This window comes from Furipterus horrens, unplaced genomic scaffold (genome assembly GCF_987537825.1).
Source record: "Furipterus horrens unplaced genomic scaffold, mFurHor1.1.pri manual_scaffold_6, whole genome shotgun sequence".
Taxonomy (NCBI): domain Eukaryota; kingdom Metazoa; phylum Chordata; class Mammalia; order Chiroptera; family Furipteridae; genus Furipterus; species Furipterus horrens.
Genome location: NW_028327176.1, coordinates 56,432,223 through 56,446,397, shown reverse-complemented (window position 1 = coordinate 56,446,397; position 14,175 = coordinate 56,432,223). Strand labels below are relative to the sequence as shown.

At 34.4% G+C, this 14,175-nt stretch overlaps 1 protein-coding gene across 2 annotated transcripts in view; it reads left to right on the top strand.

The window, feature by feature from the left end:
* Positions 1-11,081, top strand: part of GCFC2 (GC-rich sequence DNA-binding factor 2) — a 41,595-nt gene extending 30,514 nt beyond the window's left edge. For both annotated transcript variants that reach the window (XM_090281607.1, XM_090281606.1), the window contains exons 13-17: positions 2,194-2,270; positions 3,666-3,732; positions 5,479-5,622; positions 8,466-8,590; positions 9,442-11,081. In XM_090281607.1, the coding sequence (XP_090137733.1) occupies positions 2,194-2,270; positions 3,666-3,732; positions 5,479-5,622; positions 8,466-8,590; positions 9,442-9,559 (531 nt within the window). In that variant the 3' untranslated portion in view covers positions 9,560-11,081. The remainder of the gene's footprint in view (positions 1-2,193; positions 2,271-3,665; positions 3,733-5,478; positions 5,623-8,465; positions 8,591-9,441) is intronic.
* The last annotated feature ends 3,094 nt before the right edge of the window (positions 11,082-14,175 follow it).

Genomic DNA, 14,175 nt, shown 5'->3' with positions numbered 1-14,175 from the left:
AAATGGAAAGGAGCTTAAAATTGTCCTGTATAATCCTAAGAAGTAAACGAGGACCATGGAGTGGAAGATGTAGGAGAGAGAAGTTTCTCATTGTTAATTAATTAAAATCTAATATTCAGTAGCTGCCCAAAGTTATGGGTGGCCTTAAGAGAAAATGATTCCTATTATTACATGTTTTTAAGCATAAATTAGTTAACAAGTTAGTGGAACTGTGAAAATGGCATCAGTTGGGTGGTTTTCAAACTTCTTTTTATCAACAGAATAGTTTTCAAATAAAACCTTACCCATCCAACACACACACATGCACGCCTGCACACACACACACACGCAAGCAAATCTTTTTAAATTTATTTTTTGCTCTGGTGAGCACCCGTCCTCATTCCTCCCTGAGGGCCTCAATATCCACCCAAGCCACCCAGGATTATCTCCTAGGATATACAGAAAAGTGTAAAAACAACTAGCTAGAGCTTGTAAGTGCTTTTTCAAAGCTGTTTTAAAGTATATATACAAAGGTGTGTATCTAGTTGTTTTAAAAACTTCATGTTTCCTGGCTGCTGTGGCTCAGTGGATTGAGCGTCAGCCTGCGAGCAAAGTGTCGCTGGTTCGATTCCCAGTCAGGGCACATGACTAGGTTGCACGTCAGGTCCCCAGCTGGGGGCGTGAGTGAGAGGCAACCACACAGTGATGTTTCTCTCCCTCTCTTTCTCCTTTCCCCTCTCTTTAAAAATAAAATAAACAAACAAATAAATTATTAAAAAAAAAAGAAAACTTCATGTTTGAAGAACTTTTTCACCAAATAATGTATTTTAATACTTGGAAAAGTTAATGAGCTAAATTTTCAAATTTGTGAATATTGGTTTTCTTTTGTTTTATGCAATTTATTTGAAAACAATGTCAAACTTAGATAAAAGTCTCATGAATAAAAATAGCCTACTCATTGACTTTTTGTTCTTAATGTTTATTAAATATTGCTATGTGGCCCCTTGAGGAATATGTTAGAGATTTTACATGGAATGAGAAATAAGACTTCATTAGATATACTTTTTATGATAAAAATACATTTAGTTGACTTCTACATTCATGAGTAATTTGGTTGGTATATAACAGTTTAATTTGTGCTACACACATTGTCACTAACTTAAAAAATAACTAACTCTAGTGTGTAATGGACCATTTTCATTTTTCACATGTGGATTCATTTTTAAGAATAAGAATCTTATTAATAGAAATTTTGCTAATACATGGGAAAAAATTGTTTAACTCCCCTTATCTTTTCAAGGACTGATACCATTGCAGGATAATTTCATCCAGAATTTTATTCCAAAGTTGTAATCCTGACAGACATGTACATTTGTAACCTACTTCTTTCACTTAATATTATCTAATTAAATATTTAAATTTATGTTACTACTTTCTTCATAGACTTAAGCTAAATAATATTTCATGCAATATGAAGGATGCCTATAACTTGATGTTCTTAAAAGTCCCTATGATTGAATATTTTGGTTAACAATTTTTGATACACAAATAAAAAAATTAATTTGCCAAAATGAATGTACTGCATCAAAGGACATTAACAAACCACCAAAGGACCCACAGGTAAGGTATATAGAAAGTTTCTACAAATCAGTAAGAAAGAGGTAGGCCTGATAAATAAACAGATACATAGACAAGCAGCTTAATTAGGTAATTTGTAAAAGGGCATGTTCAGATGGTGAGTAAGAATATGAGAGAATGCTTAACATCACATTACTCAACAGAAAAATTAAAAACATAATAAAATATGACTAAGTGCTCACCAGAATTGAAAACATTTTTTAAAATACTACATTTTAGTAAGGGTGTAAGCAAACAGGATTTTTTCATACACAGCCAGTGGGAATATAAATGAAATACACCACTACTTCTTAAAAGACATGTACAAGACCTTTCATAGCAACATTATTCATAATAGCCCCCAAACTAGAAACCATCTAAATGTCCTATCAGTAGTATCATGCAACAGAATACTATACAGCAGTGAAAATGTACCAACTACAGTGACATGCAATAACATAGGTGAATAAAGTTCTTTTGTACCTAATTGATATTTTAACACCTGATTCTGTGTGTGTATACAGAATAATTACTTCTTTTGGTAAATATATTTCTACCTATGACTATCACTGATGCTTTTAAATTTTTAAATAATAGGATTTACTTAAATCCATTGTTTCAAGAATGAAGAAAGCAATAGAAGATGATGTTTTTATTCCTCTGTATCCAAAGAGGTGAGAGCTCTTAATTCCTAGATAGTATGAATTTGCTAATCATGTAATGCAGATTTAAGAATATCATACAAAATAAACTATATTAGTTTCAAAATATACCCATTAAGGTGCAAATAGAGATTTTAACAAACATTTCTCAGTCACCTTCTATATACTATATAAGATGCTTAGCACTTGGATATAGGACTTCGTTTTGTTTTTTAAATGCTATTCTTCAGAACATGACAGGTAGCATGGCAGAGTACTTAAAACTAGATTCTGAAGCTGAGATTCACCATTACTAGATAATGACATTGGGCCTTTCTGTGTCCTCAAATGTAAAATAGGACATTAAATTAATGCCTATCTCAAGTGACAGTATGAAGATGAAGCATGCTCAGAACAATGCCTGGCTCAGAGAAAGCCTAGCATAAGGCCTGGAACATCACTGAAGGGCCAGAACCTGCATCTATTGAGTTTTCTATTTACTTTAAATATGAAACAAGTATTATTTGATGCATGTTCATTCATTTGCTAAGAAAACATCAGTTATAGTGATGGATCATGAACTGAAGCTACCCAGCGAGTACTCATAGGATGGAAGAGCTTTTTGGAGAGGAAAGAAAGGCACTTCTAAGCTTTCTGGTCAATTTGAATCAAGAAAAGATATCTGTAAAAATTTCTGCCTTGTTATGGTTTTCTAATGTTTTAGACAGGTAATATATCCACATGGTTCTAAAATATGATTGTATCTTTTTAAATTTTTATTTGTATTTAAAGTGAAAATTCTCCTTCCTACTCCTGACTTTCATCCACCCAGTTTTTGACCTTCCTTTGCTATGTACATAAATGCATGCAATAATAATCCCTGTTAGTAATTTTTTACCTTTCCAGAATTTCTTTATGCAATTAGAGTTAAATATATATGTTGTAATCTTATTTTGCCTTTTTCCTATAGCAAAGAAAGTATATTGTAAACAGTTGTACATTATTGTTTCATACCTTACTGTTTTGACTTAGTACATCTTTGAGATCTTCACATAAGTAGTCTGTCATTATATATGTCATTATATAAGTAGTTTCCTCATTCTTTTTTAAGCTGCATAATATGCTATCATATAGATGTACTAATGGGCATATAAGTGGGAAACCATTACTAACAGTGTTGTGAGTAATTTTATAGACATTCTGTACATGTACAAGTATATCTACAGAAGCCATTTATAAAAATAGGTTTGGTGGCTCAAAGTGTGCATGCATTTGTAATTTTTATATTATCAGAGCACCTCCATTCATATTCCATTAAAGCTTAGTTTGGTTGGTTAAAAAAAACAAAAACACTCAGATTTTTAAACTCTCATGCTGAAAGATTAACAGTTGTTTGCATTGTCTCTTTTCTTTTTCATTTCAAATTAGTGCTGTAGAAAACAAAACATCACAGCACTCTAAGTTCCAAGAAAGACAATTCTGGTCAGGTGTAAAGGTAAGCCAAGACCTGCAAAAATAAAAATTTTTTTTCTTTTAAATCCAGTTTACTATAGAATGGAGATCAGCAAACTTCTGTAAAGGACCAGACTACTTTCTAGTCCTTTAGTCTCTGTTGAACTATTGAGCTCTGGCACTGTGGTGCAAAAACAGTCATAGACAATTCACAAACAAATAAGCATGGCTGTGTTTCAATTAAAAGATTCACTTACAAACACTGAAATTTAAATATCATATAATTTTCACATATCACAAAATTTTCTTCTGTTTTTTCAAGCATTTAAAAATATAAAAACCATGCTTAGTTCACAAGCTCTACAAAAACAGGGAGTAAGTTGGATTTAACCCACAAACCACAGTTGGCTAACTCCTGGCCTAAAAGATAAAGAATGAAGTCGATGCTAAGTCAGTGGCAGTAGGGACGGTAAGGAGAAGGTGAATTCAAAAGATACTTAGGCTGAACCATTGGAAGGACTTGATGCCTAATTAATAATGTGAAGAATGCAGAGTGCTTGCTAAGTTTATGACTTTAGCAGCCTGGTAACTTATGACATTCTTTGAGGGCATCAGAAGGGATACAGGAAAAAGAACAGGTTTGGGAGGGAAGATAGGATCTGTTTTAAACATATGGATATGTGAGTCTGAATTGCAGAAGACAAATCTGGGCTAGACATTTGGGAGTTAGCCACATACAATGTTTGGAGCCATGGTCACAAGTGACAGCCTCTGAGGAGATTGGGTGACACATGAACAGAAGGCTAAGGACAGAACCTTGGGAAACACTAACATAAGAGGTGGACAGAGAAAGTGAAGTCTTCAAAGAAGCCTTAGAATGAATTGTGAAACTTAGAATGCTCACAAGAGAGTGACATCAAGGGAACTAGGTGAGGGGTTTTCAAGAATTAACAATGTTAAATGCCATTGAAAAGAATTAGCAGAAGGACTGAAAATGTTTATCAGAGTTGGCTATTAGGAGGTCACAGTTGACCTCTGCAAGAATAGTTTCAATAGGGTGAATTCATGTTTGTCATGTGGTTGAGTCAAGATAAAGGCTCTCCAGTAAGAGGGAGCAATATCACAATATGAAAGTATAAAATAAGCATTGCGTGTTAGTATAACTGCATGTAGTTTAGCACTTAGAGTAATAAATATAGTATTGGAAAGAAAGTGGAAAATGCTAAAATTCACAGAAATACCTTGATTTAAAGGAGGAAAGACAACCCATATTAATTTTATTAGAATTTATTTTGAGTATTTTATCCAAGTTATCTCCAAACTTACAGGTTATTATTAATCTTATTTTATATATCAGAGCAATGAGGTGCTAGTGTTTGATTGATTCCTTAAGGTCACACACAGTGGTAACAGTGACACTGGCTTTAATGGCAGTCCTTGATGGATCCTGGGGTCCTGCAGTCTTGTATCCAGTGGCTTCAGGCTCTGGGAGAGTGTGGGCTGAGGAGGAAGATTGTTGATTTGGAAAGGCTGAAGAGATTTATTTGAGATGGATTTTGGGTGGTTCTCCTAAAAACAGAAAATAGGATGTGGAGGTTGGAATGTATCAGGTATTTATTTAGAAATAGGTATTTATTTAGAAATATTTTTCTATTGATTCTAAAATTGAAAGTTCCAATAGAGCTCATTGTAGTAAAAGTTTAAAAGAGTTTGACCAACTTATGGAGACTCTTCTAGTTTTTCTTTGGAGAAAAGGTACCTAGTCACTTGACATTTTATTTTATTTTAGCTCTTCCGCAATATTCTTCTCTGGAATGGACTCCTCCCAGATGACACCTTACAAGAGCTAGGATTAGGAAGGCTACTAAATCGTTACCTTATCATAGCTCTTAATGCCATGCCTGGGCCAGATGTTGTTAAAAAGTGCAACCAGGTGAGTTATATAGGAAATTATTCTAATTTTATCATTTTTAAAAATTGTTATTAAAATCTGTTTTGTCGGGTTCGGTCCCTGTACAGGCCACCAAAAAAGAAAAAGAAAAAAAAAATCTGTTTTGTAACAAAATAAATAAAATTGTGATGCTCACATAATAACAAATCTATAATATTTAACATACTAGAAACCCAGAAGGAACTCATCAGTGTTTAAAAATTAGTATATTGGTTAATTGTTTATAAGAAGAATATTAGAGCCTTACCTCTCACTAAATACCTACAAAAATTTCAGGTAAAATAAAGAATTAAGTGTTAAAAATGAAATAAAATGTTGTACTAAAAAGATAAATGACTGTATGTGATGGTAAGGGAATTATTTCTGAACATAAAGCAGAAGAAATGATGGAAAAAAGTATTAGATTTGATAAAGATAAAAAACTTCAGTGGATCAAAAAACCAGTAACCAAAAAGATATCAAGATTATTTAATCACTGTTAAAATTGAAAGATGGGTTCATTGAGCTCACTATACTTATTCTTTCTCCCATTGTTCGTGTTTGAAACCTTCTATAATAAAACGTTAAAAAGAAAGTGAGTTGGAAAACTGAGAAACAAAAGTTATAATACAGGGGTGAGCAACGTAGGTTAATAATAATGATTAATACAATAATGAATAAATACAAGAATAAGTTTTGTTTTGCATACTCACAACTATAAACCTACTTTTGCCTACCCCTATATATAACAAGGATTAATATCCATATGTAAAAAAACTTGGTATAAATCAGTAAATAATTCAAATATTCCGATTAAAAATGGCCAAAAGACATTCAACAGGCAGTTCACAAAAAAATAATATACAAAAATAACCTCTAAACACGTGGGAAGGATTAACAGTACTAATAATCAGAGAAATGCAAATAATATAGTAAGGATATTATTTGCCTGTTGTGTTGGCAAACATTGTTGCTGTTGTTAACAATATAATTCCCTTTGTTGTCATGAGCAAAGAGAAACAGCAGCTCCCCATCATTCCAGGGCACCATTCACCTGGAATGTGTGGCACACCAGTTCTGGGAAACAGTCTCTGCACTGGTGGAGGAAAAGAAACAACTCTGGAGACTATTTTGACATGATTGATACAAAACCTTTCAAGTTCATACCCTTTGAATTAGCAATGTTACTTCCAGGAACTTATTCTAAGTTAAAAATCAGTGGTGCACATACAGATTTTAAATACAAGGAATATTATTGTAACATTATTTATAAGAGAAGATAATTAAAAACAACCTAAATGTTTACAAACATTACTATCCATAAGATAAAAGTCATGTTGTTGAAGAATTCTTAAGAAATGAGAAAATACTTTATAACAGAAATTTTAAATTTTATATATATATGTGTGTGTGTATATATATATACATATAAAAAATTAGGTTGCAGTTCCTAGCCAACCATAATTTTTCTGGCTGTGGTTTTTATGTCATGGACTTTTAAGCTATATTATCTACCAAAAATTTAAATCATCCTCCATGCTGTGTTTCAGGTTCCATTTAGTCTCCTTTGACTGTAAGAGTTTACATGCAGAAGTAGAGAAGAACACACATAACATTCTCTCCACAGCTTGTGGCTAGAAAGCCATGCCAAGACAATGTGGTTTTATGTCCTGGGATCATTTATGGAAAGTCTACACAGTTCCATGAGACTTATTATTGAGACTCATGATACAAAACAAAGGGAGAGCCAGGTGCAAATGATATTGAATTGCAAGCCAATAAGGGTTGGTTTCAGAACTTTAAAGAAGAGATGCAGTTGGCATAACAAATTTTGTAGCACTTTCTGCCTTGGCCAAGCAGTGTGTCTGCATTTTTTCTGAATAATTGCAAAGAGCTATTAAGAACTAAGATAAATCTTTTTTCTCATCTGTGTTTCCGGTGCTGACCAATCAGATGTATTTTAGAAAGGGTGCATCCCAGAACTTTCATTTCACATTCTATAATAAATACGTGATGCATTTTCTCCCTACTTGTACTTTATATAAGTACTGATCTTAATCTTACCAACCATAGCATAACCTCTTTGGTTGTCCAAGAATTTCTTTGAATAGTAAGACCTCAGCTTTTTCTTTTCTCCCCTTTTCTCTCCTTCTTATTCTTCCTTCTGCTATGAAGTTATTCATTTATTTTGTTAACACTTTTCTGTTTTTACCAAAACTTTCCCCCAAGTCCTGTAATACCTTTAACATGATAATGATGTGTTGTCCTTATTTTTTTTCCAAAGAAAAATTGAATGCACATCCACTGACTTTGTGCTGCCATGGACATTTTAAAGCAGTGAATTAAATTAGAAGAAAATCAAAACCACAACTTTTTTATTCTGTGTATCTTAGACTCACCTACTTGATTCCTTAACTCTAATTTATTTATGTAGATCATATACTAGGTCACCCAATATCTTAGTGAAATAATACTAAATGTATGTATTTTATAGTTGTGATAAAGTATTTTGTGTTTAGGCATTTCTGGTGTTTAATTGTAAATTATGTTTTGTACAGATTAAATGGCTTAGGAATACAGAGTATAGAAAGTGTTACAAGTACCACTAGAAGGTATTCATAAAGAGTAGTCTATTTTAACCTCTTGGAATTAAAATATAATTTTTTTTAAGTGTATAACCTTCACAAAGGAAGGGAAATTCTCAAAATGTACTTAACCGTACTATAAAAGGGGAAAGTAATACACAACCTGCATGATCACTATGAAGATTAAATGGCATCGTGTTAGCAAAGGCCTTTTGATGGTAACTATTATTATTAACACTAGCCATGTGTTTTGATTAACAGATAACAGCGTATTTACCAGAAAAATGGTTTGAAAATTCTACCATGAGAACATCTATTCCCCAGCTAGAAAACTTCATTCAGTTTTTATTGCAGTCTGCACATAAATTATCTAGAAGTGAATTCAGGTAATGTGTATTTAATTGTACCTCCATAAGTACAGTTCAAGGAGTCTATTATATTTTCAGCACTTTTTAGAAAGATTTGTACTTTTTCTCTACTTTTAAGACTCTGTTGAGACAATTACTATATGATTATTAGATATTTTTATGTGCAGCCTTTGGAATCACTATTTTATACTCACACAACGTGGCTATATATAGTTCATATTTTTTAATGTAAATCGCTTCCAAAATAAGCACTTCCAGAAAACTATAGCACAGGAAAATTTAGAATTAAAACTGTAAGTCAAAAGCCTCTTATTAAGCATGCTTTAATATGTTTTTAATTTTCCTGGCCATTCTTTAAGTCTCAATGCTTTTTAAGTACAGGTCTACAGCCTGGTGTTTACCCAACAGTAACCGGATCTCCGTTTTGTGTATCTCGTTCACAGCATTGGATGTCTAGGGGCTTAAAGACAGTGGTGACCAGGTGAACCACCTCTCCAAAAATTACAAAGCCCAGAACTGTAGCATTAGATGAAGCCTGTGGGGTAAATACTCTCACTGAGGCTTCCCACCATCATAGCCCATACAGGCTGATAGCAGCATACCACAGCTCAGATTTCTGATGATAGATTTGCTCTGTGCTTTCCTGCATTTTACAGTCATTCACATTAAAATTTGCCAGGATGCATCCATGAAATAGTCTGAATTGGAACTTTATAATTATCTGGAGAAGGTAGCATCTGAGTATATTATGCTATTTTAGATGTTGGCTTAAGGTAAAGTTTTTGTTTCAGATTAAAAACTGATGATTCACTGTTGTCTCATACATTGCATTTTTTAAGAGGAAAATGCTTTTTTTGTTTGTTTTTCAGGGAAGAAGTCAAAGACATAATTCTTATTCTGGTGAAAATAAGAGCTCTGAATCAAGCAGACTTCTTCATAGAAGAGTATCACCTAGACCATCTTAAATCAATAATTAACAAAGTTTGAGTAAACTGTATAAGAGAGTAACAAAGTAGATTTTAGGACTGTCACACTCGGCTACTTTGCTGGGTCAGGAGGGGCGAACTGGTGCCTCTTTACTGTCAGTAATGGAGGCGAGGGTTTGAAAAAAAGAAAAAAAGATTTCATCCATCCACTCCCTCCTTCTGGTATCAGGAAAGGCTGCTCTCCTGATTCTGTGATGTTTACCAGAATTAAGCACACAGGGGCAGTTAAGAATCTAACATACATATTTCCCTTTGATTCTTCCAGCTGCTTTTCCAATTTAAGAAAGGAATTGGAGAAACTTTGCTTGTGCTTTGGCTTTAGTGAGTCTTCTGTCCTAATCCACAAAAACATCTTTTTAGTTCTTTTAATTTTATTGATCTCTATTTACAAATAAGCTAAAATGGAAATCTTAATTTGAGTTAACTGATTAAGGTATTTTAAAGCTTTGATAACTAATGATTATCAGATTGTTCTTCAGAAGTCTGTACCAATGTATTGTACCAACACAAAGGCAAGAAAGGCCAATGAATCCCTACCAGCAATAGGTATCATTTTGTTAATTCACTGCAATTTAAAAGGTGGAAAAAAATTATTTTAATTATGTGTTTGGACTGTGAGAAAGTAAATGCGTGTTGTTTTGGGGCCATTTGTAATTCTTTTGTCATGTCCATTCATCTTTTTCTTAGGGATTTGTAAGAGCTTCATATATTTAAAGATAACAGTATTTTGCCATCCTGTGTCATTTGCCATTTTTCTTTTAATTTTGTGTATATTTTTGGTACACAAAGTCATTACTTGCTAGGTAGTTACTATTTTTTGTAATGGTTTTTGTCGTTGGTCTTAAGCTTAGCTAAGAAATAGGCATTTTAAATATTCAGAACATGTGATTCATTTTCTGATAAAATATTTGTATAAGTAAGAAAGCCTGAGGCAAGGAATAGGGTTGAGAATATTTTTCTGCGGGAGAGTTAACAAATAATATTTCTTAAATCTATTTGTAAAATAATTGAATGGCAGCCCTAAATATTTATTTTGCATATTGTTGCCCAAAAGATAATCAGAAAAAAATTGATTATATTGTAGGATTTGAGCATGTAGCCTCTGGCACAATCACCCCTAGCTTTGAAGCTGCATATTTTAATAGATTGATGTGTATTTCTACTGCTGTGAAGGCTCATGATTCATTTGCCTGAGCAATTGTTTTAAGTTTATTTTAGTTATACAAATTACACAGAAATAGAATTTCATCCAGAAAATTTTAAGCCATTGCTGAAAAGCAGTTAGCATTCCCACCAATTATTGTTCCCAGAGGTAATTGCTGTTTTCATTTCAGTGTTACTCTATCAGACCTTTCTCTGTTTACCAGTGTGTTTGTGTGTGTACAGCTTTGTTGTTTACATAAATGGCAGTATTTTATTGTATATGAAATTCGTAATTTTTTTACTGTAAAAGTACGTACACATTTGAAGACTTCTCTGACTTTTGCACTTTTATTAAAGGTGTGTTGGATGGGTTCTCCTTACATATCTAAGTTGGACAGAGATTTCTTTTGCTTTTCATAGAATGGAAAATATTGGATCTATTTTCAGAACTACAAATTGTTTTAAACTTTGATAGTTTTCAACTAAGTTTCATTATGCTTGGAATTTGAACCTCAGGATTTTTATGCATCATATACTATAATTGAGGATATTCAAAAAACATTGGTGAAGTTTGCATAATCCTCAGTGTGGTATTTTTTTATTTTCCTATTACTGTGAAGTGGTTGAAATGAATGGAAAGACCATAACTAGCAAGAACAGAACTTTGATTTAGTAACTCATCACACATCTCATTTCTTTTCCTGAATTTTTTCAGTTTTCTGTTAACATACAGAATGAGAAATTTTTACAGAATCAGACAAATGACTTTTTAAAAAACTTTTCTCATGATGTCTTTTAGAAACCAAAAAAATGTAAAACACCTCAAATCGAATTTTTTTTGCATTTCTTAGGCTTGTGACAAATTGATATTTGCATAGATGACTCCTAAGAAATACTGTATGTGATACAAAATTTGAAAAAGATATTACAGGAAAAGAAAACAATAGACCAATCCTTCATGAACACTGAAATAAAATTCCTTAAAGTATTAGCAAATTGAAGCCAATAGTATGTAGAAAGGATAATAATATTAATACATTATGACTAAATAGGGTATATTGTAGTGTTACAGAGCGAACCTGGCTATAGGTTCCATTAGCCCCATCTGGGGTCACCAAAACTGTTACAGAGCGAAAGGGGGTTCTTTCACGTGGTGCCTTGGTGTAAAACCCAACAATTAGTGTTGAGGAAAACAGGTCTTTATTTACAGTATTCCAACCTGGGCGCTGAGCACTTCAGCTCAGAGCCCTGTTCTCTCACAGGACCCAGCGCTTTCCTTACTCCCCAAAAACATGCCCAGAAGTTCCCCATCCCTTATCTGTCAGCTGTCTCCTTCAGGATCTGGGATACAATGTCATCAGCCTCCGTATAACAGTCCAGGAAAACATGTGCTTTGCCCTTTCAAAGCCACATGGTATTCTCCCTTTCAAAGCAGCATGGAGTTCGCTCCTTCCTTTCCAAGCCGCATAGAGTTCTCTTCTGCCCTTCTTGCAAACCGTGTGGATCTCCTCTCCTCTTCTCTAAAACGGTTGCTGCCTATTTTTAAATCCATGACTGCATCCTATGATGCAGTGGGTGTGGTAACCAGTTCTGACCATTCACAGAACCTTGCACAGGCTCTGTGTGCTCTTTCTGCACCATTCCATGGTCAAAACCCTTCCCATCTCCTTGGGGCCTTGGGAGAACCAAAGCCATTTGCATAACTAAGACACTAGCTACTAGCCATAGTTATGCAAAGGCATCTTAAAAGCTGTTCCCTTTTCCCTGTCCCCCAACCAGCAGGCTCTGGGGATTTTTGGAGACCCCCACTCTGTAACAGGAGGGTAAAGGTTGGTTTAACATTGGGAAGTCAGTATAATTCACCTATGAAGGCAATAAAAGAAGAAAACTACGATCATCTCAATGTAGAAAACATGTTGGACAAAATTCAACACCCTCTAGCAACACAAAATAAATTTCTCAGTCTGACAAAGAGTATCTGCAAAAACATCTACACTTAACATCATACTTAAAGATGAGGTATTAATGCAAGGATGTCTCCTCTCACCATTTCTGTTTGACATTGTCCTAGCAATCAGAAATCAATCAGAAAAAGGGATAATGATTAGAACACAAGAGTTAAAACAGTCATTATTCACAAATGACATGATTGTTTACACAGGAACTAATAAGTAAATTTAGCAAGCCCGGGGCAGGCTAGGGATCTGATTGGAAACAAACTTTAAAAACTGACATTTCAGTAGAATCAAAATATATCAAATATCTAGGAATGAATCTATAGGAAGATATGCAAGTTTTCTACATTGAAGTTTTTGCTGAGTTTTTTTTTTTTTTTAATAAAGAGAAACAGCATGTTCATGAATTGGAAAACTCAAATTTTGGCTAGGATGTCTAGTCCAAACTGGTTTATAATTATGCAACCAATCCCTAGCAAAGTTCCATCAGGCTTTTAAAAAATAGACTAGTTGATTTAAAAATATTAAATTTTATGTGGAAATGCAAAGTGCTTAAAATAGCCAAACTAATCTTAAGATGGGTTGGAAGACTTGCTCTATCTGATTTCAAGACTTATCTGAAGCTATAGTAATCAAGTCTGTACTATTAAGAATAGATTATTACATCAATGGAACAGAATCAAGAGTTCAGAAATAGACCTGCACATGTACAAGCACAATCAATTTTTGACCAAGGTGCCAAATCAGTCGGAAAAGGAAAGTCTTTATAACCATATTAGTGGGACAACTGAATATATGAAATAAAATTAGCCTGCACCCTTATATGCAAGCATGCCTCCTTCCAAAAAATAGAGATAGATTATAGATCTAAATGTAAAACTCAGAACAAAAGCTTGCAGAAAAAAATGCCTTTGGACTTCTGGCCAAGAAGGAGGCGTAGACAGACACGCTGCATCTCCCTCCACAACTAAGAAGGAATACAACTACCTCAAAACTAGAACCAACCAGAAGTTCCAGAAAAATCAAACTGCATGGAAGTCCAGCAAACTAAAGATATAAAGAAGAAATATTCATCCAGACAGGAGGGGTGGAGCCGGGGCAGAGAGGACGTGGTGTGGTGGCAGCAGCAGCTGTGGCAGCAGCAGCAAGCTGGCAGAAAACGCAGTCACACATTTTTAAAAGTCAGGAGGGACACCTGGAGAGCGTTCTCAGCTCTTCACTGGACCTCGTAGCTCATGATCCCAGCACTGGGGAAAATCAAGCCTCATTGCTTCTGAAGTGCAGACCAGTGGGGGTTGGGGTGGAGACAGAAACTGCTGGTCTCAGCAGAGTCTGCTTGTTTAAAGGGCCTCCACAGTCCTAGAACATCCATAGACCCACCCACTTTGGGAATGACGGCCAGGGAAGCAGCTAGAGAGGCGCCAGTCTGGTGCGGAAGTGGAAGAGGTACATGGAAAAGGGGTGAATGCTGGGCAGGCGGCATTGTTTTCTCTCAGACCCATCCCCCACATACAGCGCC